The 23,630-nt window shown below is 53.9% G+C and overlaps 8 protein-coding genes across 8 annotated transcripts; 5 read left to right on the top strand and 3 right to left on the bottom strand.

The window, feature by feature from the left end:
* Positions 1-34: 34 nt before the first annotated feature.
* CCM_08934 (CUE domain protein, putative) lies at positions 35-1,528 on the top strand (the record flags this gene model as incomplete). The annotated part of the gene is made up of 4 exons (XM_006674070.1): positions 35-64; positions 120-501; positions 555-1,049; positions 1,101-1,528. The coding sequence occupies 4 exons, from the start codon at positions 35-37 to the stop codon at positions 1,526-1,528; spliced, it is 1,335 nt and encodes a 444-aa protein (XP_006674133.1).
* Positions 1,529-4,189: 2,661 nt separating this feature from the next.
* Positions 4,190-7,206, top strand: CCM_08933 (ankyrin repeat protein nuc-2; the record flags this gene model as incomplete). Its single annotated transcript, XM_006674069.1, has 6 exons — positions 4,190-4,207; positions 4,233-4,283; positions 4,331-5,123; positions 5,171-5,650; positions 5,720-6,966; positions 7,024-7,206. 6 exons carry the CDS (start codon positions 4,190-4,192, stop codon positions 7,204-7,206), a joined length of 2,772 nt encoding a protein of 923 aa, XP_006674132.1.
* A 259-nt stretch (positions 7,207-7,465) lies between these two features.
* CCM_08932 (uncharacterized protein) lies at positions 7,466-8,180 on the bottom strand (the record flags this gene model as incomplete). Its single annotated transcript, XM_006674068.1, has 2 exons — positions 7,466-8,001; positions 8,069-8,180. 2 exons carry the CDS (start codon positions 8,178-8,180, stop codon positions 7,466-7,468), a joined length of 648 nt encoding a protein of 215 aa, XP_006674131.1.
* A 1,216-nt stretch (positions 8,181-9,396) lies between these two features.
* On the top strand, positions 9,397-10,242 carry CCM_08931 (uncharacterized protein; the record flags this gene model as incomplete). The annotated part of the gene is made up of 1 exon (XM_006674067.1): positions 9,397-10,242. The coding sequence occupies one exon, from the start codon at positions 9,397-9,399 to the stop codon at positions 10,240-10,242; it is 846 nt and encodes a 281-aa protein (XP_006674130.1).
* A 1,660-nt stretch (positions 10,243-11,902) lies between these two features.
* Positions 11,903-14,397, top strand: CCM_08930 (uncharacterized protein; the record flags this gene model as incomplete). Its single annotated transcript, XM_006674066.1, has 3 exons — positions 11,903-12,121; positions 12,517-12,555; positions 13,120-14,397. The coding sequence occupies 3 exons, from the start codon at positions 11,903-11,905 to the stop codon at positions 14,395-14,397; spliced, it is 1,536 nt and encodes a 511-aa protein (XP_006674129.1).
* Positions 14,398-18,815: 4,418 nt separating this feature from the next.
* Positions 18,816-19,363, bottom strand: CCM_08929 (DASH complex subunit DAD2, putative; the record flags this gene model as incomplete). The annotated part of the gene is made up of 3 exons (XM_006674065.1): positions 18,816-18,991; positions 19,042-19,101; positions 19,150-19,363. 3 exons carry the CDS (start codon positions 19,361-19,363, stop codon positions 18,816-18,818), a joined length of 450 nt encoding a protein of 149 aa, XP_006674128.1.
* Positions 19,364-19,811: 448 nt separating this feature from the next.
* CCM_08928 (shugoshin) lies at positions 19,812-22,221 on the top strand (the record flags this gene model as incomplete). Its single annotated transcript, XM_006674064.1, has 3 exons — positions 19,812-19,863; positions 19,919-20,342; positions 20,391-22,221. The coding sequence occupies 3 exons, from the start codon at positions 19,812-19,814 to the stop codon at positions 22,219-22,221; spliced, it is 2,307 nt and encodes a 768-aa protein (XP_006674127.1).
* A 582-nt stretch (positions 22,222-22,803) lies between these two features.
* Positions 22,804-23,583, bottom strand: CCM_08927 (retrograde transporter; the record flags this gene model as incomplete). The annotated part of the gene is made up of 3 exons (XM_006674063.1): positions 22,804-22,929; positions 22,995-23,405; positions 23,515-23,583. The coding sequence occupies 3 exons, from the start codon at positions 23,581-23,583 to the stop codon at positions 22,804-22,806; spliced, it is 606 nt and encodes a 201-aa protein (XP_006674126.1).
* Between the last annotated feature and the right edge of the window lie 47 nt (positions 23,584-23,630).

The following is a 23,630-nucleotide window of genomic DNA, read 5'->3' as shown; positions in this document are numbered from 1 at the left end:
GCCACAACCAAGAACCACTGACCAGGGGCTCACGATGGCGTCTACCACAGCAGAGACGGTGAGGGTCAGCAGTACCCGTTATTTTTCAAACCGGGTAAACTAACTTAAGCTTGTGACAGGACAAGCCCTCCAAGCCTACCGTACAGGACGTTCCCGAATCACCCACCACAGCTCGCCCCCTCGAGATGGACGACGACGACGTGCAGGACACGAGCATCGTCGCCAACGACGCGACGGCCACACCTACCAAGGCTACGGCTGCGGCTACGGCTGCGACGAAACTAACAGTCCCCGAAAGCCAGGTCTCTACAGGCGAAGCCCACACTGCGGCGCCTGGCGACACGGAAGCTCCGCCCGCGAAGCCTCCCCGTCCCATGTCGGAAGCGCAGAAGAATGAGATTATCCTAAAGGAAGCTTTCCCATCAGTGGACCAGGGCATCATCAAAGCTGTCCTGAGAGCAAGTGCTGGAAAGGTTGAGCCAGCTTTCAACGCTTTGCTGGGTAAGTAGATAACATTGTTGCTCGGAACCCAAGATTGCTAATTCGTACCATAGAGATGACCGACCCCGACGCTGTACAGAACGAGCCTGAAGAACAGCCGCCAGCGCGCCCTCCTCGTCCGGAGGGACAGGCCCCCATCTCGCAACTCGAGGCTGACGAGCTCTATGCTCGCCAGCTGGCTGAACATTACGACAACGTCGGTGCTTACGAGGCCCGCACCTCGAGCCTGAACCGCGACGGCCGACCGCGCAACCCTGGGGATGACGACCGTGAGCACAGCTTTCTCGACGACGACCTCCCCGTGATCCGAGAGAACCTGCGCAAGGGATTCATTGACACGCAAACAAAGGTCAATGGCTGGATTGCTGGGATAAGAAAGAAGCTGGAAGATAGCTTTGACGAGACGGAAGAGCGGACACAGAGTGAGGGCCAGCCCTTCCGACGCCAAGGCGAGGCAAGCCGTCGGAGCGGCGACTACGACCGCTACGATGCAGACCCGCAGGTTCTCAGCGATGACTTCGCCGGTATGCGATTCTCGTCGGATGGCCGTAAGTGCATTTACAACTTGTGCAACGTGGTAGTAGCCTAATGTGTCGCAGATCCCACCAACCACCCGTTGTCGAACCAGGGTCTGCACCGACCTCCACCCCCGTCAAAATCACCCAGACCCGATGGCCGAAGGGTCGGCTTCAAGGAAGGACATGAGGAGATCAACATGTACGACTCATCACCCAAAGTGCCACCCAAGGATAACCCGGCGGCGGTCAGCAAGGCCAGCAAGTGGCAGCCGCTGTCCACCGTGGAGCCTGAGCCTATCACGGACAACGATCCTTTCAGCCTAGGCGACAGCGAGGACGAGAAGGAGGCCAAAGAGACGAAGTCTAAGGAAACCAAGGAGGACAAGGATGGCGGGGCGGCAAAGGTCGACGAGACAGCGGAGCGCGTGAAGAAGGCGACGGCCGAGGCCATGGCGGACAGCTTAGCTGAACCAACCAAGGCAGAAGAGGCCGCGGCCAAGAAGAACTGAGCGGAAACGGGATGATGTTAAGTGGAAGCGGCTTTATGGTGGTAGGTGTATTTGTGTTGCATATGTTAATTGGAAGTGGCTTTATGGTGTGTTTGTGTTGTGTGTGTTAATAGCCGTGTAAGTTGTCAACAGATTGACCGACCAGCCCTTTTCTTCTCTCAACAACAAAGAAACGTTTAAGCCAAATAAAGTATTTGTCTACAATCCTTGTTATTTTCATTGTAGCTTACATGTTGTAGTGGGACACATGAAGCAATGAACCATGAGATTGGCAACAGTCAGGTGGGACGCGGGGTAATTGGAGGGGGATTGACCTTGTGTGACGTCGCACGGTAGGATACATTAGTAGTCAAGTGATGGGCATATTATAGGATCTCAACAGCCACGGCGGGTCGGGTGAGGCAAAGGCTGGTGATACAGCACGCGTTGCAATGCATAGAGTTTGTTGAGATCGCTGGAACTGCCACCATGTGTGGTCAGAGCTTAAACCAAACACTGAGCGTTTGCATGATGATAATGTTACCTTGCGTACTGCACGGAGCAGGCTGTGACTAAAAGTAGAGCAGTCCGTTGGAACCAGGGCCATGAGTCGACCTTGTCGCGCCCTGTCGCCTGTCGCACGACCACGAGGTCTCAGCGAGCGCGTCTATTGGCCGCAACAAACAACGGCAAGAAGCAAGGCTGCCTACTCAAAAAAGCCGTTGAAAGGGATTATAACAGATGCGTAGTAAATCTGCGCGGATTACTGTTAGACGGTTAAACCTCGGTCACAAATTTTCGGTCTCTTCCGGCAACTCTCCCACTTTACCTCTGGTGACTGGTAACTAGCTCCTCCTCCGAGTCCACCAGCAAGCAAGCTTGTGCCCCATGTCTTTCTGGAAGTGGGATAAGAGATCCGCAGCTACACATACTATTACGCCGTGCACACCACACCGTCCCACGCAGCAAAGCAAACCGGTCACCACAACGCTTCAATACCTGTCAAGCAGACCAGAAGCATCGCTCCTACGATAGTGAAGGTCCGTCCGCCTAAGTCGAAAAAAGCCCACTGCTTGATTGGCGCTGTTTCCAGCCCAGTGTCTAGGTAGCCAGCTCTTCCTGCCTTGCTACACTGGCTCCTGCTCTTCACCTCTCACGGGAATCATGCCCTAACCAGAAACTCCATCAGCCCCGTCAAATCGAAATCCGTCTTCATATCCCTCAAGCTTGCCAGGTTTTCCCGTCCTTTGAGAAGAGGAAGAGCTGACCCCGCCTTGAGCTTGCTTCGCTTCGTCGCCCGTTTGACATATCAGACAGACGAAAGTTTAGCCCTTGCAGGAACACATCGTTGCTGCTGCTACCATCTGCACATCTGCACATCTACATTGTACCATTGTTCCTCTTGCCTGCAGCACCCTCTGGTCCTGCTACAGCTTCCCACCTACACACTGTACTTTGATAGGCTCTTGCCTTACCGCGAGGAATCCCGCCCGCTAAAAGGCACTCCAGCCAACGCGTCGAGCCTGGCTGCAGCCAAACCAAGCGCAAGGCACACACCACACGCCACCTGACCTGACCTGACCATCAAGGCTGCCGTACGGCCTGCAGCTTGATATTGCCTCTCCAGCTTACGGCCACATCACCGCGCTGCACCGGTAGCTTCAGGCTCTCTGGCGCAACGGTACCCGAAGCCACGCTTCCTCTCCCACAGACCAGGCGCTCACTCTGTCCTTCTATCCCGCTCGCGCTACTCTGAATCCTGAAGCTGCGACTTGCAGCTCTGCGCCCCTGTCTCGCCTCCTGCCGTCCCCGAGGCCGCCACTCACACGCACCTTGCGTCAGCTCTTGCCATTCCGGCATCGCACCTGTGCCGCCCGCCGTAAGCTCCGGAGCCACGGAGCCATATCTTTTGCTCACTCACCTTTGGCTTCGCGGAGTTGCATACTGCTGTCGTGGACGCTGGCCTTCGGTGACGAGTTCTTTTTCATTTGGCCTCGGCCGATACACTCACTCCACCAAAAACCCTGCACGACGACCCCTCCTACTGTCATGAGGAGCTCTCTCTCGCGCTACTAAATCTCTTCTTCTTTTCCATCCCTGTCGTACTGGACACGCAGCTCGTTGCTCTCGCGCACTCCTCCCACCTACCCCTGGACCCCTTTGCAGCTTTAAGAGGTATACACAGACGACTTTCTTTCTACGCAAGAGCGTAAGCTTCCGAATTCATCATGTAAGCTCGCCTGGTCTGGACGTTAATCCCGGCTTCTACGTATCGTCATTGGCGCAAAGCCGCCACAATTCGACTACTTACATACTGCGATATAGGAAGTTCGGAAAGCAAATTCAGAAACGCCAGCTCGAGGTCCCCGAATATGCAGCTAGCTTTGTAAACTACAAGGCTCTGAAAAAGGTGTGTAGATTGCTTCCTGTGTCAGGTGGCGGCGCAAAGGATACCGATGCCCCGGCCAACTTCGCGGTGAACGCTTGCACTGGTGCCTGAGTGCCTGCTACAGATACACGTACTACCCGCTGAACACATCGCTGACATGCTGTGCAGCTTATCAAAAAGCTCTCGGCGACCCCTACGCTAAGCGCCCAGAACGATGGCCAACGGACAGGAGCCCTCGCCGACTCACAGGCTGCCCTCCAGGCTAACAAAGCCACATTCTTCTTCCAACTAGTATGGCTCCTGTCGGAATTGTATGATAGTTTCTAACGTCAGCAGGAACGAGAACTTGACAAGGTCAACGTATTTTACCTTCAAAAAGAGGCAGAGGTAGGCTTGAACCCGCAGCCCACAGGAATCGATTTAACGCGTTGCAGCTCAAAATACGCCTCAAGACCCTTCTCGATAAGAAAAAGGTCATCCAATCCCGCCAAGGCATTTCAAGACGTTCGTCCAGATTCACAACCTTGGAAGAAGGCTTCCAGCAATTCGCTACCGATCTTAGCAAACTTCAACAATTTGTCGAAATCAACGGCACCGCCTTCTCTAAAATTCTAAAAAAATGGGACAAGACATCAAAATCAAAAACAAAGGAGCTGTATTTGTCAAGAGCTGTCGAGGTTCAGCCCTTCTTCAACGCTACCGTAATAAGCGAACTATCGGATCAGGCCACGACAAGTTTACAAGAACTTGGTGCCTGGTCAGATGGCATCCAAGTCAACTTTCAGGCGTCTGGCCATGTCGTAACCAGCCAGCATCTTATGGGCACTGAAGAAGGCGACGCTGACACGCTACTCCTCGAAACTGTCATTACTGGCAATGTCGACACATTGAAAGAGCTCCTAACCAAGATGCAGTCGGCATCCAGTACGGAGGGTGATAACCTGTTGATGGACCGCGTGACGCGCACGTTCCTTGCCGCTATTCATGAGGCACCTCGAGTTTCGCTCCAAATACTGCTGGATACTGGCGTCGTCGATTTAAATTCATACGACGACATCAACGAGCGCAACTGCCTCCACCAGGCCACCATATACGGCAAAGAATACGTGCTTGAATGGGGCTTGAAGGCGGGTGTACCTGTGGACCGGACCGATGTATATGGCCGTGTTCCTGCCCACTATGCTAGCTTGCATGGGCGACTTCGCATGTTGGAAGCTCTTCTTAATGGTAAGCGGCGCATTGAATCCAACACCAATAACGCTAACAGGACGCAGCAAACATCAATACGATTGATCTGATTGACCACGACAACTTCACCCCTCTTATCCATTCCATTATTCACGGCCACCTTGAGTGCGTCAAGCTGTTGCTTGCCAAGTCTGCTCGCATCGACCCTGTTTCCGACGCCGACCACGTTCCCTTGAACCTGGCCTGTGAGCATGGCTCCGGCCCTGTTGTTGAGCTGCTTCTTCAACATGGAGCGAAAATCCTCCCGGATGCGGAAGGGCTGTATCCCCAGCATCTGGTTGCCCGTTCTGGGCAGTCACCCGATCTCTTGCTGCTGCTCAAGCAATTTGGGGCAGACCTAGATCAAATCGACAAGCTCTATGGATGGACTCCTCTCGTACATGCCGCCAGCGAAGGTAGCGTTGAGTGCCTACAGGCGCTTCTCAAAATCGGTGCGGATGCTAGCATTGTGGACGAGAAAGATCTCCCGGCCATGTACTATGCGGCTTGGGAGGGCCACCTGGCGTGTATGAAACTGCTTACGCCATTCAACAACCGACCTCGAGCTAGTCCGTTGGTTGCACAACCATCCCTAGGGTCCATGGGCAGCAGTAGTGCTCCCCAACCCATGGCACTGGACCCGGATGCTATTCCTATCCTGGAGTTGCCGCCCCCGATAATTCCGTTGCGACGATACGGACACAACTTTCTTGACACAAAGAATGTTGTTCAAATCAGCTTTGAAGACGCCAGTGAACAGCCTCTTGTCTTCTTCCAAGATGGGAAATACCCCGCCGCTCGACTAACTATTTCCTCCAAAAACTCCGAACTCATCCCCAAGAACATTATCTTGCCTATCCAGGAAGACACCCGTATTGTTTCTTTCCAGGTTGACAACCTCGACACTTTCTCTCTTGACTTTGACGTCTTCCCTACATATGGAGCCAAAATCATTGCAAAGACAGTCGCGCTGCCCAGTACATTCAAGAACCCACAAGGCAACACAGCCTGCTGCCTACCACTCTTTGACCCACGTCTTCGTGCGATTGGCCAGATAAGCTTCAACACGCAGGTCATCAAGCCATTCAAGGGACAGCCTTTGGAAATTACTGATTTCGAGACGTACTGGAAAGCCACCAGCCAGTTCAACCAACCGACTAACGCTGTTGTCACTGGCTCAAGCCTCTCTGGTGACTATGTTCGGCTTTTTGTGCAGTACACGAGTGATGGTATCCCGGTGATTTGGCCACAGTGGACTATTGACTGTGGCTGCCTTGATATTCCCGTCTGCCGCTTGACGCTGGCGCAGTTCAAGACCATTACAGCGCGAAGTGCTAGTCATTCTGACTTGCTCTCCTTACCCGACAAGCAGAGTGAGAATATTGCCGAAATTTACCACGTGCTGGCAACAGCTGGCGTCACGCTCAAGGAAGCGCTTGTCGTCCTGCCGCAGAGCGTCCACGCCAACCTCCAGATTCTCTACCCGACAGCCGACGACGAAAATGCCCTTGCATTAGGTCCTGCCCTCGAGGTCAACGAATACGTGGATGCCATCCTGACTGTCGTGTTTGATCACGCACGAGCCCAGCGTGCACAGTCACACTCATCGCAGGTTGTGCGCTCCATTGTCTTCAGCAGTTACAATGCTAGCCTTTGCACGACACTCAACTGGAAGCAGCCCAATTTTCCCGTTTTCTTGTGCAATGACCTTGGCCGAGAGGAGGTCGAGTCGCCATCAACCGTGGCAAATGTACAGGGAAGGCGCAGTACATCGATAAAGGAAGCGGTCCGAATTGCCCAGAGTAACAACTTTATGGGCCTCATATGCTACTCACGACTTTTGGTATGTCAACCCTCAACAAAAAATAAGTATTTCCACTGACAAAGATATCTCACGCAGGACTCGGTCCCCGCCCTCGTGGATGCCGTCAAGTCGCACGGTCTGGCGCTTGTCATGGATAAGTCTACCGACTCGCCCAACACGAGCCCGCTGACGGATCCTTTCCCGCGACCACCCAAGGGCGTCGACGGTGTTTTGAAGAACCATGGCATATTACGGTTTACGGATTCGATAGATATGTAATCCTCGCCGCTGGACACTTTCCTTCCTTTGTTTACGTCTCTTTTGTGCAGGATGGATGGTGGGGTTACTTATTTCCAAGTTTAATGACGGCAATTGCCAGTAAAAAGCGAGATAGCTAAACAAACGCAATGAATAGAAGGCGACGCATACCCCAAGGCGTTTTGCGCCAGTGAATGGGAACACAGATAAAATATAGCATGCTTTAAGAATATATTGATTTTATGCTCATTATACATTATGTCATCCTGCGTCTGTCTGTTTAGGCCCCTTTGTAGTCGTATCGCAGCACAGATAGCTCCTTTTCCGGATCGACATCGGCCATGACCATCTTGGCCAGCAACACGACAGCATACACACCCGCGGGCAAGTTGCACATGACAGGCCACGCCAGCGCGCCGCTCACGTCCTTTCCCGGCCGTGTGGTCGAACTACGACCGGCCGCGTCGTCGAAGCGGCTCGCCTTGTACGCGACGGCGGCGCCCCAAAACGCGAGCAGCACGGCCAGGAGCGCGTTGAGGTACGGCAGGGTCTGGTCCAAGGGCCCGCGCGCGCCGGCGGCACCACCCGTGCCCGTCCAGGCATCCAGCGGGTACAGACCCGTGACGGCGGGGGGAAGTCGGCGCAGCAGGTATGCGGTGGCGGCGAGCGACGACAGCGCGAGGCAGGCGGGCAGCGAGGGCAGCGCGGGGAGGTATGGGATGGCGGCGAGGAGCGGGAGGAGGAGCAGGATGCGGGCCATGAGGGTGTTTTGGGCGCGGTTGCGGTCGGTGAGCCTCTGGATGTAGGATTCTTGCTCTAAAGGAGGTGTGCGTGTGCGTGTTAGTGAGAGGGGATGGGGTAGCGGACGGAGAGAGGCGGTCACCTTGCTCATCCATGGCGGAGGGGGAGGAGTCGGAGTCGGAGTCGGCGGCGCCATCGTCGCTGGGATAGTGAAAGGTGCGCCGGAGACGGGCGGCGGTGCTACGTGTCGCCATGATTAAATGGGATGGTGAGGCGTGGTGGGAAGTGAAAGTTGGGTATTGATGGGAGCGGGAGGGTGAGAGGTGGCTTTGGGCTCGCGGTTGTTGGCTTATTGTGGGGAGCTGCGATCTGTTGGCCACCACCAGCCAGCAACTTGCAAGTACAACACAATAACGCAAAATATGAGGAACATGTGTGATTGATGTAGAATCATTGAATTGATAGAAAGATATGCACACTATCTCGGTACGGGAAGCTGGCATTTGCAGCTAGTTACCTGGTCTGCGACTGAAAATCTCAAGTCAAGATGCGGGGAAATAGCAAAATTATCCTGGAAGGTTCGACACGAAAGAAGGTTCGATATGGAAGTATAAAAAAAGAAGATTTACGTCAAGAGAAGCTACATGTACTTATTCATTATCATTGACTTCCCTCAATCCGCCGACAAAACACATCTTGTAAACTCAAAAAAGGCTTCGAGTACCGAACCATATACCGAGTCGTCTCATCTACTTTTTAGTTGAAAAATTTGGGAAACTGAAAACTGAACCTACGTGTACTTCCGCAACCTTCAGTTATCCCCAAATCCAGCTTTTCAGTGGCAGGCTAATGCGTCCGAGATGTCGAGGTCGTTAGTCGTGGTCGCCTGGACAGGAAGCGAGCGCGCGATTCCCTGACGCCAAGGGAGCGATGCTATCTTGTCAAACTCACTGCACTGTGATGGATTACTGAGGTAAGCACAGTGACTGATGAAGGAGACATGGAATCGACAAGACTATCACTGAAGCGAGTGGCGACTTGCCTCGGTGCACAATGGAAAGTTTAACATAACGACGTGCCAACTCTCGTGTAAGTTTTCGGCACGGCTCTTTTGCAAACTCTACGCGTGTGAAAAGTGTAATAAAAGCACACTGCAGAAGTTATATAAATCCATGCCGCCGCCCTGTCTACTGCTGCTTGTGCAGAGGTCGATTTCTACTCAAGTTCGTCTCAAACACAGAAGCAAGATACAAGATACAACACCACACCTACTCTAAGACAAACTCAACTTCGTCTCAAACACAGCAACAAGATACAAGATACAACACCACACCCACCTACTCACTCAACTTCGTCTCAAACACAACAAGATACAACACCACACCTACTCTAAGACAAACCCAAGTTCGTCTCAAATACAGAAACAAGATACAACAACACGCCTACTCTAAGACAAACTCAATCCCAAAGATGTCTTTCCAACAATCACACAATGGCCAGGCCATCTTCTCAAACCCATTTGTGGTGACCGAAATGTACAGGGTCGCCATACCTCGGCGCAACAAGCCAGAGCCTGTACTCGAACTGAACAACATCTGGCCGTCCACCACCCTGCACGCCTCCCGCAAGAAGCCCATTGACGCCTTTGTATTTAGCCTTCTCGCGCGGGCCGGCATCCTCAACAGCCCAGACCAAGTCGTCTCGCTGTCAGACGTGGCCCGGCACCCGGACAAGACGGCCTGGGGCCTCGTCTCATACTTCCAACACTATGAGCACACCCACGCAAAGACAACTTTTCCCAACACTGAGAACGCAGACGACGGCCCGGAAGACACGCTGCTCATCGTGTCGCCGTGGGACCCAGACTCGGCCGCGTCGTGGCCGCTGGCCGCGCTCTGGATCCAGACCCGGCTGGACGCCTTCCTCGACAACGGGCACCGCATCCGCGTCGAGATGCAGGCGCCGGATCTCTTCCTTGACAACCTCATCGTGCGGCCCCTGGCCGCACGATGCGTGGGCCGCCCCCGGCTGCAGCGCGACTGGAGGACGGCGATCCGCGCCATCATCGGGCAGCAGGAATCGACGGCGCTCGCGGAGCTGGGGCTGCGCATGCACTACATGGCGGCAGATTGCGCAAACTTGGACGTCTTCACGCCCACCGTCTGCATCCTCATCCACGACAAAAACCCGGACGTTGCAGGATGGACGCTGGCGAGGGAAAGAATCAAGGAGTACTTGGCGGTCACGAGTCCTGGCATGGGCTTGATGATACACGGGTGCGGCCATTGTGAGCACGACGAATTGGAGCCCTTGTAGTATTTGGGTTTCTTGTCTTGTCGGACTTTTGCTCTTTGCCAGGTCCAGATCGTGGAAGTATGGGCATCTCCTCATTTGCATTGTCAACTTTGACAACGCCATCGTGCAAAACTCAAATTGTTGAAATATATATTATTCACAATACACCTCATCAATATTCATCTGTTTTCATTCTTACGTGATTAGCTGTGCCTTTCTACCACATGTTTAGAACCCTGCGCCAGTGCAAGTGACGTCAATAAAACTTTTCGCACTGTCAACGTAATAGCGGCGTGTGAGAAATTATGTGAACGGCAAGATGCCGATTTTTTTGCAAGTTCATCCGGTTGACAGCAGTAGGCTGTTGGTCACAGTCACAGTCACAGGTGTTCGTGCCAGACTCATTTATGTGATTGCTGACTTCATTCAAGTTCCCATCGTCTCTTCGTGCTGAGAAGACCTGTAAAAAAATCGCATTCAAGTGAATAAAACTGTAATCAATTGCAGAGAAAGTCGTCGCAAATCAGCACAAATTTCATCGACTAAAGAGAGCGGGATTTTGTTTCAACTTGGAAAATAGAAAATAGTCATCTCTACCATGTAGAAGAAGGGGGCTTTGGTGGCGGTGTCTGGGATGGTGATGGTGGCGGCGCCTTGCTCGTGCTGAAGGGTTCATATAATTCCCCACGATTTGGTTATATTCTTATTGGTTACAGTCTACATGTTAGGCGTCCTCGTCCCTGTATGTAAGCAATGTGCTGTCGACATACCGACATTGAAAAGTGTTGGTTGTCAAAGTGTGACTGCGACACTTACAGCGACCGGGAATTAGCCACATGACTATTATTCTGATTTTGTCCTTTTCTTTCTTGGCATGCTTTCTAGGCGCATCGAGAAACGTCGTACGGGCGTGCGTGCCGGCATCTACATTCCAGTTGTCGTCATTGGGGCGTCCATTTAACCTGGCGCGCTCCATCTTTCCAACCAACAAAGGCTACCAAGTCTTTGAACCTATTTATCCCATCGCTTGGCTGGTACTGCCTTTTAGTTATAGGTTATAGCTCAAGACCTGGGTGACGCCGTGTCTGCCTTGTGGTGCGTCTGGCCCTTGCATTGGCACCGCATGCAGGGTGGAATTGGATCTTGGGCTTGGAGCTGGAGGGGGGCGTCTGATACAATGATGGCTAGAAACTAACTACCTCTAGGTACGCCGGAAAGGTCGGTCTGGCGCATGGAACAGGGCTACGGCCGGCACGTCCCGTTCATTTCGGCAGGCGGTGGTGCGACCGGGGGTTGGCGTCAAGAACGAGGGGTCGAGGAGCGATGGGATGGAAGCAGAGAAGAAGTGAGAATACGGCCGGAATACGGAGTAGAATGTGCAATAATCGCCAGTTTGAAGATGATGTACTATTTTTAAACCTGATTTTGGACGAATTTGCTGGATTTTGGTTGGTTGGTGTGATGACTATCCGTAGCAAGTAGTTACGCCAATTTAGGTACGAATGCGGCTGTGCTGGGGGCTCAGCAAGGTGGATTGAATGTACAGCTACATTTCTCCAGGTTCGATGGTCAGGTACCTACCAGGTCTATTCGTACAGATTCACCACATTCGTCACATCTTCAGTTGCAACGAGAAACTCTCGGTGAGTTTTTGACTCTTAAGAATGTGGAATAAATAGGGATGTGCCTGGTTCAAGGTCTTGAATTCATCACCGGCGTGTCCTGGGTCCTGGGTCCCTGGTCTCAGGTCCGACCACTTTCAGCCTTTCAGCAGGTACCGGTACCAGCGACGGTGGCTTGCGCTAACCCTCGTGTTTGTGGCGTCGACCAACCAGCATCAGGGGAGACTATGCCACCAGCTGAAGACGATGCAAAAGACAAAGAGGCCGATATTCGTCATGTGCAACTTTGTATCGCGGCTGAATGACCCTTTTAAACTAGCAGTAGATTATTAACGGACGAAGAAAGTCAAAAAGATGTCAGGTTCGGGACGGGGTTGGACGTACTCTGTACTGTTATTAATACAGGTAGGTAATAATGCACCGAGACAATAGCGTCCAACCGAGACCCGCCTTGTCGAGTGTACCTGTCTGTTCTCGGGCCATTACACGTCCAAACGTCGAGCCAACAAGACAATAGATTGGCCGAATGCAGTTAACCAATGCAGCAGACAGATGCAGTCTAAATGAATGAATGCACCTGCACAAGTTCCTTGCGTGCGTGCGACCGTCCATCCCCACCCCCCATCATTCTTCCTTGGTCGGTCCCAGTTCCCAGCGTCTTACCTACCTGTAGTTAGCGCCCGCTGCCAATCCACCCCACTGGCGCGCCTCTGTAAGCACCAGAAAAGCCTTTTTCGTCTCTTCCCCCCCAATTCGCACCATCATCTTCTTCTTCCTACTCCGAACCAAAACCCTCGCCGTCTCCCAATCCCATTCAACAATCGGTTTGCATCCGAAAACACGCAACGAATATACCCGCCCGCGAGGGACCACCCCTCTGCCATCGACCTCTCCCGACGACACCCACCCGCCTGTGCAGGTAAGGACCGCTACAGCGACACTGCTTGCCCTCGTGTGTTTTGATTTTGAATCCTGGTCTTATTCCCGCTTCGTCTGCCCGCGACCGGCTTCGGGACGCCGGGGACGATGTGCAATCTTGGAACAATGGCAGCGACTTTCGAGTGAATACCTGTCATGATCGGACTCCTGACGTTTCCGCCTCCCCCGACGGCGCTCTGCTGCCTCGACACGGCAGCTTGTGCGCCGCTCCACCGCTGCGGCTGTCCGCGTCCCAGATTTTGTCATTGCACCACTGCCAATTTCTCCCGACCATTTTCTTTATTTCTACACATCTATATCCCCTTGAACAGCCGCTAACCCCCTATGCGTCTCACAGGCTCACCACCCCCCTTCGACGCTCAAAATGGCTCCCGCCGATCACGCCCTCGATGTCCGCAAAGCCATCGCCATCGCCATAAGGCAGGCCACCGGCGGCACTGGAGCGGCCGCCTCTGGTGAGAGCTCGTCTCAGACGCCCGGCAGCACGCCCGGCAGTGCCCAGAACAGCAGCAGCCAAGCTACCACCCCGCCGGCAGCCTCCTCCACGCCCAGCGCCGCGCCACCTGCCTCGTCCCAGCCGCCGCCGTCGAGCAGCAGCGCTCCCCCGCCGTCGAGCTCTGCGCCTCCCCCCTCGTCTTCATCGGCGCCGCCTCCTGCTTCGTCTACGCCGGCGCCGTCGCCGTCGCCCACCCCGAGCCAGACTCCGAGCCCGTCCGCGTCCGTTCCAACCACGACCGCCATCGTCACCAGCACAGTACACACGTCGGCTCCTGTCGAAACCACGACGATCGAGACCAGCCTCCCCCCAGCCGAGACGTCGACCGTCATCGTCACCTCCACCACCACCGCCAAGGTGTCCCCGACGTCCACCACCTCCTCCACCCACACCCCGACGCCTGTCTCCGGTGGCAGCGGCGGCGGCGGCGGTCTCAGCTCCTCGGGCAAGGTCGCCGTCGGCGTCGTCGTGCCCATTGCCGCCATTGCCATTCTCGCCGTCATTGCCCTATTCTGGTGGCGCAAGCGCAAGGCCCGTCTCGAGTCAGAGGAGGAGCGCCGCAAGGAAGTCGAGGACTACTCGTACAACCCCAACGCCGACCCGACCATTCCCGCCGTCGGCCTCGTCGGCGGCGCTGCTGCTGGCGGCGCTGACAATGGCTACGAGATGCGAGAGGACGCCTCGGGTGGCTACCGCGGCTGGGGCTCGACCACGGCGGGCGGTTCCGTCGGCCGCAAGGCTTCCACCACACTCTCCAACCCAGCTGCCTTTTCCGACGCCACCACGGCCCGCGGGCCCCTCGACGGCCAGCACGACGGCACCTCGTCCCAGGAGGGCGAGATTCTCGGCGCCATGGGCCCCTCGGCCGCCAACAACCGTGCCGACGTTCGTCGCGGGCCCTCCAACGCGTCCTCGTCGTACAGCGCCACCGGCCGTTCCGAGGGCTCCGACGGCGGCCTCTACGGCGGCGGGCCAGCCGCCTACTACGACCAGTACAGCCAGGGCGCCTACGGCGACGGTGGCGCCGTCATTCGCGATAATCCCGCTCGACGCAACACCCAAATCGAAAACACGTCCCACTTCCCTCAGCAGAGCGCAGGCATTGCCCAAAATTTCTAAAGACGTTGTTTTTTTCCTTGGAGTTGCCACGATTTCTTTACCTCTGTACACTTAGTAGGGAGCGCTACGTGCGTCGCTCGATTATTCCACGTCGGCCTTTTTTTTTTTTTTTTTTTTTTGCATTATTCACTCGATGCCGCAGACGACGGGGGCTTTTTACAGCCCCTTGCAACGCAGTTACTAGACGGCAAACTCAGCGACTTCCTTTTTTTTTTCGAACCACTTTTGACAAGGCACTCCTTTATATTCGAAGAAGGACGGTGCATCTCCTACGGGACTGTACATATGGTGCTACAGGAGAAATCATGGCATCTTGTCCCGACGACGAACCCGTCTCGATTCAGTTCCTGCTTGTGTTACCAAAAATGCGTTTTTGAGCTCTTTTACGGCCATTGAGTATACTTGTGGCCAGAAAAACACACATTCCTTCTTTTTTTTTATCCCAACCTACGTCCGAGGGCATAATCGGCAAGCACCCGGCGGACAATACCAACTTGTTCTTTGAATATGTCCCAATTGAGGAACATTCAGCCTTCAATCTTGTCTATTTTTTTTTATATCTGTTTTTGGTTCTGCTTGATCTAATCAATTGGCTGATTTTCGACTTTTTTTTATTATTCGTTTTTTATATATGCTTGGGGAGGTTGGTTTTGTTGGATGAAAAACGATGGGAAGCCGCGGATGAATAAAGTGTGTGGTTTAAAGTAGTATAGTAATGGTTAGCTTAACAAAGTAGTACACACTGAAAAAAAAAAACATTAAATTATTTTTCAATATTTCAAGCTGGTGCAACCAACGCAATGACAAACTTGGTCGGATGTGTTTGATTGGTAGCGCAAAGTGACGGCGACGCAACACAACGTTACACAGCATCGGATCAACTAGATTGGGAACACGGTGCCTGAAATATTGATATTGCTCGTGACACTATGTGTGCGATGGAGAAATTAGGCCATGTCTGTTGCTTGCCAAACCATGTCACACGACAGGAAAACGAAACCCTGGAATTGACATCTAGTCATTCCACGACCGCCTGCAGCACGACGTGTACCGAAGGAAGAGATTTGTTGTTTTCTTGGCATCTTTCTAGAGCTGTAATCAGGCGAGATGCCAACCAACCCTCGCTGAGAAGCAAGCATATATGTTGCCAAGATAGTGATTCTAGTGGCACTGACAGAGCTAAGGTTGAGATGAGTCTTGTTGACTGGTGGCTCCACCCGAACATGAGGCGTGTCTCGTATCTCGCTATCTGAACACATTGTCTCACACAATCATTTCCAGCAAATCTAATCAATCTGTATTCATTCAACCAATAGACTAAAGATGCTAATGGAACATTGTGCTACGCAAGATATCCGACACTCGAAACGCCAAAGAATGAGTATCAACTCCATCACCCAAGAAAATACAACGTGTTCATCATCACACTCAAGCCACCACTTGGCTACCAGCCGCGCCACGTCGCTGTGCCTCCTTCTGTGCTAGCTCCTGGCGTCGTTTCTTCTCTGCCCATTCGCGGCTCGCGGCTCTAGAGCGTTCAGCAGCTTGATCCCTGGCAGACTTGACTCCGGCATCTTGGGCAGGCTGGGTTCTCGGTCTCGGCGCGCTGATATCGCTTACAGTACTCTGGCGTCGCGCCGTCTTTTGAGCCGCACTCAACGATGAGGTAGGTCTCTGGCCCGCAGTTGGGGCGCTAGTCTTTCTGACGGTGCCTGACGTCGCTGATACCAGTCCACTTGGCACGACTGAGAGTCTCTTGCTTCGCATCGTAGCAGCGGCCGCGGCCGCGGCCGCCTTGGCCTTAGCCTCCTCCTCTTGCAACAACTTGGCCTGTCGTGCGCGGCTTGCAATGGTCTCGCGAGGAACTACACCCGGCGCAGCGCTATTGCGAAAAGGGCGGGCCTTGAATTCTCGCTTCCTTCGCAATTCTTCTTCTTCAGCCCGCACCTTCGCCTCATGTAGCTCCCTCTTTCTGCGTGAAATGGCCTCGCCAGGCAGTTCAAAGGAAGCCTTGGTCACGGTTCGCGGCTTAGCAGGGGCCGCAATGACTTTTTGGCTCTTTTCGGATGCCGCCTGGCGTGCTTCACGCTGCTCCCTCAGGCGACGACCGACAGCCTCGCCAGGCAGCTCAAACTTGGGAACCGTCGGCGGTTTCGTAGACTTGGCTGTCGGTGATCTGGATGGGGTCGATGCTACCGAGCGCCGAGTACTACCACTGGCTGGACTATCGGCCTTTTTGGTAGAAGGCGTTGCCGGTTGGCGGTTCTTCTGGCGCAGAGTCATGGAAGCAGATCGTCGCAACGACTTTTCACTCGTCTTGCTGTTGAGGCTCATGACAGAGATGCGCTGCGTAAGAGATTGGATCGAAGGTGAGCCGCCAGCAGATTTGGCGGCAGGTGACCTGCCCGCGTCGTTGCCGGGGGCTGTAGTCTTGACCTTTGCTAGGGCACCAACGGCCTCGAGCTGCTCCTCGAGCCTGTCAAGCTCCTCGAGCGAGTCTTCAATGCGCGATACAGAAAAGGAGCCAGTTCTAGTGCTCCCTGCAAAACTTTCACTGGGGTCTGAGACGCCTGAGAGGGCTGGGGAAAGCGCATTCTCAACCATGTCTACTACTTCGGGCACCTTGATATAAGGTGGCGGCGGATGTTGCTGATCCCAAGACATGGTGCTAGAAGTTGAGTGGTTACCAGTGATTGGTGTTGCTAAAACGGTAACTCTGTTAGTTTGTTGCTGATGGGCGGATGGCCGCTGGGTAGGTCCTGATTTCGATGCGCAGTGCAGCAAGTTGCAGCCGAAAAGCATAGCCGCGTTGGATTCACCATCATCACCATGAAACCGTGGCTGATGCGGGTCGGCTGAGCTCGCCTCTGCTGGACATGAAATCAGCCATTTAAACTGACCTGCAAGATGCTTCTGAACTTGTTCTCGCAGAGTGGGTTCAGGCGCAGTTTCAGTGGAAGCCTGGGTGCTGGTGGTATTTTTCGCTGGGACCAGTCAGTCAATGAAACAAGAAGGGCGCAACAGGCCGTCAACAATAGTTACCTTCTGTTTTTTGCTGCACAAACGCCGTGTCGCTGTTCTCGTCGAGAGCGGCAAGAGGCTCAAAGGTGTGTGCGCTCAGTGCAGGCCGCTGGAGACGTGGAACGTGTTGGTCAACCTGAGATTTGAGAAACTTGGAGTCGGCGTCGTTCCTGACAAGGGAGATATTTTGGTTATTAGGAATGACGAGTTCCCCGAGGGCGCGAGAGACTGAGTTGGCGTCCTTGTCAGCGGGAGGGTATAAGTGCACCTTGGCAGAAGCGTCCTCCAGGACGCCAAAGGCTGTCTTGCGGGTATGGCTGGTGCGGGTGCTTCCAGGAAAAGCCGGGGCCATTCTGGTCCGGAACTGGGGAGCAAGAAGCTGTAACAGTCAGGGGTACAATGTGGCTTCCAACGGAGCCCCGATGGTCCTTGTGGTAATTTCGCGGATCGGCAAGGGAGGTAGCGCAGTTTATGCTGGGCCTGGAGGCTGTCTGTCGTTGGATGGACAGGACGAACAGGGGGGCTGTTGGCCTGGAGCGACGAGGTAGTTAAAAAAGCGGCGAAGCAAATAAGGGACTGAGCAATAGAATAGAATGCGAAAGACGATGCAGTGTATGTTTGCGTGCGAGATAAACAGTGAATGCAGGGAGAGCGCAGGCAATGTTGTGATTTATTTATTGGTGGCGCTCGCTGTTTGTTTTTGGCATCTGCCGGTTTCTATTTACATGGAGCAACGGCGCCAGCGCGCAACTAACTAGCAGCTCCTTCTCCTTCTCCTTCTCCATTCTGCCGATGCAGCCAGAAGCTTACCTGCAGCCTGCAGGTCCCCCTCGTAGGTCCCATAATACCAGTAAACCCGCATCGCTTATTATTATGACGAATGGAAGCCAGAACCCCTTGAGTTCGGGGGTTTATCGTTTGATAAGGCGGTGGCTGATGGAGTGACAACGCCGGGGTCCGTGATGCATGCAATTGGCCGCGCACACCGTATTAGTTACTGGCTCCTGTCAAGACCCTGCAACCCGGGGCGTAGATCATCGCTCACTCATTCGTACAGAGTACTTTGTACCTAAATCATAAAATCCCTCTACATAAAAAAGTTGACTGCGGCGGCTGGGAGAAGCCGGCTCTGACGTGAAGCAACGCGTGGCGTGCCTAGACGCGTTCTTTGGCTAGCAAACAGCCCCGCCAAGATGGCTAAATTGCCATTTATGCACAGCCAAAGGAACCGACACTGTTTCTTGGGCCCATACATACATAGCTGTCGGCGTCGCCGTATGCACATATAAAATGATCATGTGGCATTAGTTGTTGCTCGTAAAGGTTGCCCGTGGCTGTCGAGTTGGGTTCGGTGTCTGACGGTGTCTGATCTACCCTCGGCACTTCTCGCAGATAGATCATTGCGGGCTCGTCATGGATACGTCCTCCGCTGCAGCTTCTATATTTTCCGTCTGAGCATGCAACGTTGGCGCGTGTTCTGTTGGAATTCGTACGAGCGTCTCTGGGAGCGGTCCGCCTTGTTCAGCTTCATCATTTTCGGTAGCGGTTGAAGGTGCTTGCTTTGCGAGTTTTGCTGCATTCATTCGTTAGCCATTGGGATTCCAGGGCCAACGCCCAGCTTACTTGATGCCATATTGATGGCACCCAGCACGTTGTGCCAGTTACCAATCACCGCTGCGATAGCTGCCCAAGGTTAGCAGAGTCTTGCAAGTACGCGGAAACACGACTCACCGTCTGTTCCATCTGCCAAAGTAGATAGCTTCTGCTCCAACGCCTCCATCTGGGACGCCACCGCACCGCTGAGCTCCTTGAGCTCCTTCAGATGCTCCAGCTCGGCGCGTTTCTCCTCAATTCGAGCAGAGAGAGCAGACTGCTGGCCAGAGGCAGCACCGATGCCACTTTGGGCGCGCATATGGGTAGATAAAGAACGCGTCGGATACGACATGGTGGTATCTGATAACCGCACGAAGATGGAAGACTTGCGCGGCTTGAGTTCCCTTTGAGATTCTCGCATAAATCTTTAATTGATTTTTGCTCAACGCGCCTCCAGCGAGCTTCAGCGGGTTTGGCGCTAGATAGGAACACAGGTAGCTCAGCGCAGCTCCTGTGGTGGGAAGGGTACCTAGGTACTAACACGTGCCAATCCCATCCACCCGTTGCCCGGACAACCCGTGGTGAATGCCGGACCCACCTAGTGCCAAATGGTCAACAGGCCACCTTCCCATACTCCGTTTCGCACACGGCATCTTCGACCCGCCAACATTCTGCAGAACGTTTACTCCTGCTCGACCGCACGCGACGAAAACTTCGAAATTGGTATCAGCCTTCCAAGATTCTGAATTATACGATCCAACACTATATTTCACGGCCGCCTAGTCACTGTGTCATGCAAGATGGCCAGATTAAACGAGCCAGTGCTGTCAACAGCAGAAAGCATCGAAATCCGTGCGCCCCCTCAGTTAACTTCATACGACCGCCATGATGCTAACATGGGTATCAGTTCGAAAGAAAATGCTTCGTCAAAATAGAGAACTCGCCAAAACCAACAACATCCGAGCTCTTAACATTCGAGACCTCGAAAACGAGGTGGATCGTGCCCTCTCAGAGAATCTCAAACTTCGTGCCCGCATCGCTGAGCTCGAGAAACAAGCTCAGGCCCACGAATCTCGTCAATCAAATTCCATGAACATCAGAAAGGCACTTGAAAGTCAGCTGGCAGAGTGGTGCACGCTGCTCGGTGGTCTGGGAGGCATGGACCCCCCTGCGAAGAAGCACTCGCCTGCCGTTGAAAGTGTCACCGATAGCAGAAGGAGCTACCTAAATACCCGCAGGAGCCCTTCACAACGGCGTCTGCACAACATTGCAAACGATGTCGAAAAACTTGGCCACATTCCCGAGCACCAACACTCACGCAAGCCCCTAAGGTAAGTACTGCCCCCTTAGCATCGTTGTACACTTGCTTACGTGTGCAGTTCTGAAGAAATCGAAGCACTCATATGCAGATCAGACGACGAGGAGGACTACGAAGAGGCTACAGAGCAGGCTCCCCCCACCCGTGTCGTATGCCAGGAGCCAGCCAAGTCTGACACGCCACCACGCGAGGCTAGAGCACGTAACTTCTCAAGTAGCCTCGATTCTTCGCCCCTCATCGTTCCATCGCCAAATTTCGATAATCTCCGTATCGGCTCAGTACTACCCACGAGCAGCACGACTCCGATGATAAGAGAAAGCCGGGCTCGTGTTGATGCCACCCCCGACACCCCAATCGCGCTTCCCATTAAGGCTGGGGCGAAGCGCAAGTTCAACAGAGACGAATATCAACCCATGGCACTGGAGAAGATCACAGACGAGAACATGCCCCCAGGAGCTCAAGCCAAGGGTCTCGCCTTATTTGAAGAGACAGGTGGAAAGACTGTCAAGGAGCTCGCCGCTATCAGGCGCGAACATACGCGCTCGCAAGCCGACGTCACAGGATATACCCCGAGAATGCCACTAGCAACGAAGAGCACAAACGATGACGTTCAATCGCCCAAGAAGCGTAGAACAACACCGACAGTCGACATTGCCCCTCCAAAGCCGACAAGACAGCCCGCAATAGAGTCGTTTAACCACTTTGCTAAGACCAAGGCCGAGAGAAATCGCGCCCAGGAAGCCGAGCGGATCAGGGCCTCGACAGAAGCCGACATATTGGCCGCAGGTATGGAGACTAACGGTAAGGAGACTTCTTCGTGCTCCGAAGCCGTAGTGCCATCTTGCTCACCTGAACCAGGCGTTAGGGAAAACGCCAAGGACACTCCACCTCCCACCGACACTATTTGTCTGGAGGAGACGACCAGACCAAGCCGCAGAAGCAGAGCGGCCATTAGCTACACCGAGCCTAACTTGAAGGATAAGATGAGGCGGCCAAGAAACGAAACGTTTGACGCGGTCTCTGGCGAGGGCAAAAGTAGACGCTTCAGTCACTCTGAACCAGCTACGATCGACATCAAGAGAGAGTCCGGCGGCTCAGATTCTTGGAGAGGGGTTGTCCCTGCCTCTCAACTGCGTGTCTCTGAAGTATCCGCGGAGAGCGCACCGGTTAGCCCTCGCTTGCGCCACTCGTCGTTACCGCATGAGCTACCATCAGCGTATGCTGGCCGTCAAGAACGGATGCTGCAAGCTTCAGGCATGGATTGTGAGGCGGCCGCACCCTTACGCCACTCGTCTTTGCCAGAGGAGCTGCCATCAGTGTATGCTGACCGTCAAGAGCGGATGATGCAAGCAGCTGGCATGAATTGCAGGGCGACCAGACCCTTACGCCACTCGCCTGTTCTAAATGAGCCGGCATCAGTGTGGGCTGACCGTCAACAGCGGTTGCTACAAGCTGCTGGCATGGAGAGTGCACAAGTTAGCCCTAGGCTACGCGACTCGTCTTTGCCGCATGAGCTGCCCTCTACGGTTCAGGCTGACCGTCAACTGCGGAGCTCGCACCTGGAAGCTGCCCCTGCCCGCGAGGAGAGCGCGCCGGTTAGCCCTCGGTTACGCCACTCGTCTTTGCCGCGTGAGCTGCCAGCTACAGTACAGGCTGACCGTCAACTGCGGAGCTCGCGACTGCAAGCTGCCCCTGTCCGCGAGGAGAGTGACGTTTATGAGTTTACTAGCTCGTCACCGTATACGGACGGAAGTTCCGGACATTCGGTGACCACGAGGAGCGGACGCAGGATAACTGCGACGCGGAGATTCTCCACAACCGACGATGAGGACAACAGCATTGATACGAGATATGAACGCCTTATGACGCGACGACGGAGCATGATGGTATAGAGAATGTGAGCATGGTTTTGCTCTTAATATTTTATGACTTGCGTTTGGTTTCGGAAAATGCATGAAGCATACAGGCAGCATTCGGCGTTTTTTTTTTGGAACATGGCTCTTGTTTTTCTGATTTGGAGTCTTTCTGGGTGTGCTTCCTTAGAAAGCTTATTTTGTTTTTGTTGGTGATTAGATGCTCTTTTGGATTCACTTTCTTGGAAAGTTTGTTTGTTTTTTCTCATGGTTTGATGTTCTTCTAGATTGTTTACAAGAACGGCGCAGTTTGCAGAGCAGAGCAAAGACGCTCGTGTTTTATGCTAGAGATACCAAGACAGCAGCAGTTTGAAATGATGGTTATTTTAATTCTTTGATTCTTTGTAAACCTAGCTCGTGTTGTAGATATACCTCACGGGCTAGATATCTGGAGGAACCTCTCGGGTAGTAGACAGGTGAGGTGTCTCGTGTCAGCCAGCAATTTCCCGTCTTAATTCTAGGCATCTCATGGTATATATCGTTGCAATCTTGCAGCATTTGTTCCGCATGTGCTCGCACAGCGTTATCCTCGTGGGCTATATTCGGTCTCGCTTTGGTTGGCTATGACGCATTCCCTGTTTGCGGGACCGGCTTTGTATATGTGACCTTTTCCACCGCGACCGTCTCGTTTCCTTGCTCATCTGTTCTGAGCTGGTAGACATACAATGTAAGAGAAATTCCTTGGACCTAAGACGTCGTTAGCAAATAGTTTACCCCTTTACCACACTACCACAACCTGGGGAACACCTTACATCCATCAGGCAGAAGCTCGGGGTCGCGCCCTCACCGTCGTCACCCCAGCCGTTGAGGAACGCGCCGGTGGCGCTACCCGGGTTGACGAAGAACTTGTCCATGTACTCAAAGGCGTCAAACTTGTGGGTGCCCCCGTAGCAGAGGACGTCGACGTCGAGACGATTGGCCTCGGCGAGCAGCAGGTCGGGCTCGCTCGAGACGAGCGTGAAGCCCTCGAGGAAGCCGACGCGGATGCCGCCATGCGTGACGACTTGCGTCAGTGGAAGCGACGTGGCCTCGACGTCGTATCGGCCCTTGACAATCTTGAGGTCCGGGGCGATGGAGCGCAGGTACTCGTACGTGTTCTTGTCGGTCAGGTTGCCTAGGCACAGCGTCTGGCCAATCTTGCCGGGCGCGAGGAGCTTCTTGAACTGCGAAGGGGGAAGGGAAATCATTGTTAGTGTCGGTGACATGGCAGGCGGTATCCGGGCTTCTGTGAGAGCGCCGCGGCACGGCGACGCAGAGACAGGTCAAGCGTACCTTGGCGGGAAAGTCGAGAGCTCGGTCGGGGATGTGGATATCACCCAGGACGAGAATCAGGAAAGCCATAATGTCCTGTCCTCTCTTGGCAGCTAAGCTGCAGTATTCGGGCGACG

This window comes from Cordyceps militaris (assembly GCF_000225605.1).
Source record: "Cordyceps militaris CM01 unplaced genomic scaffold CCM_S00007, whole genome shotgun sequence".
NCBI classification, from domain to species: domain Eukaryota; kingdom Fungi; phylum Ascomycota; class Sordariomycetes; order Hypocreales; family Cordycipitaceae; genus Cordyceps; species Cordyceps militaris.
The sequence above is the reverse complement of the archived record's forward strand: the minus strand, read 5'-3'. Positions and strand labels throughout refer to the sequence as shown.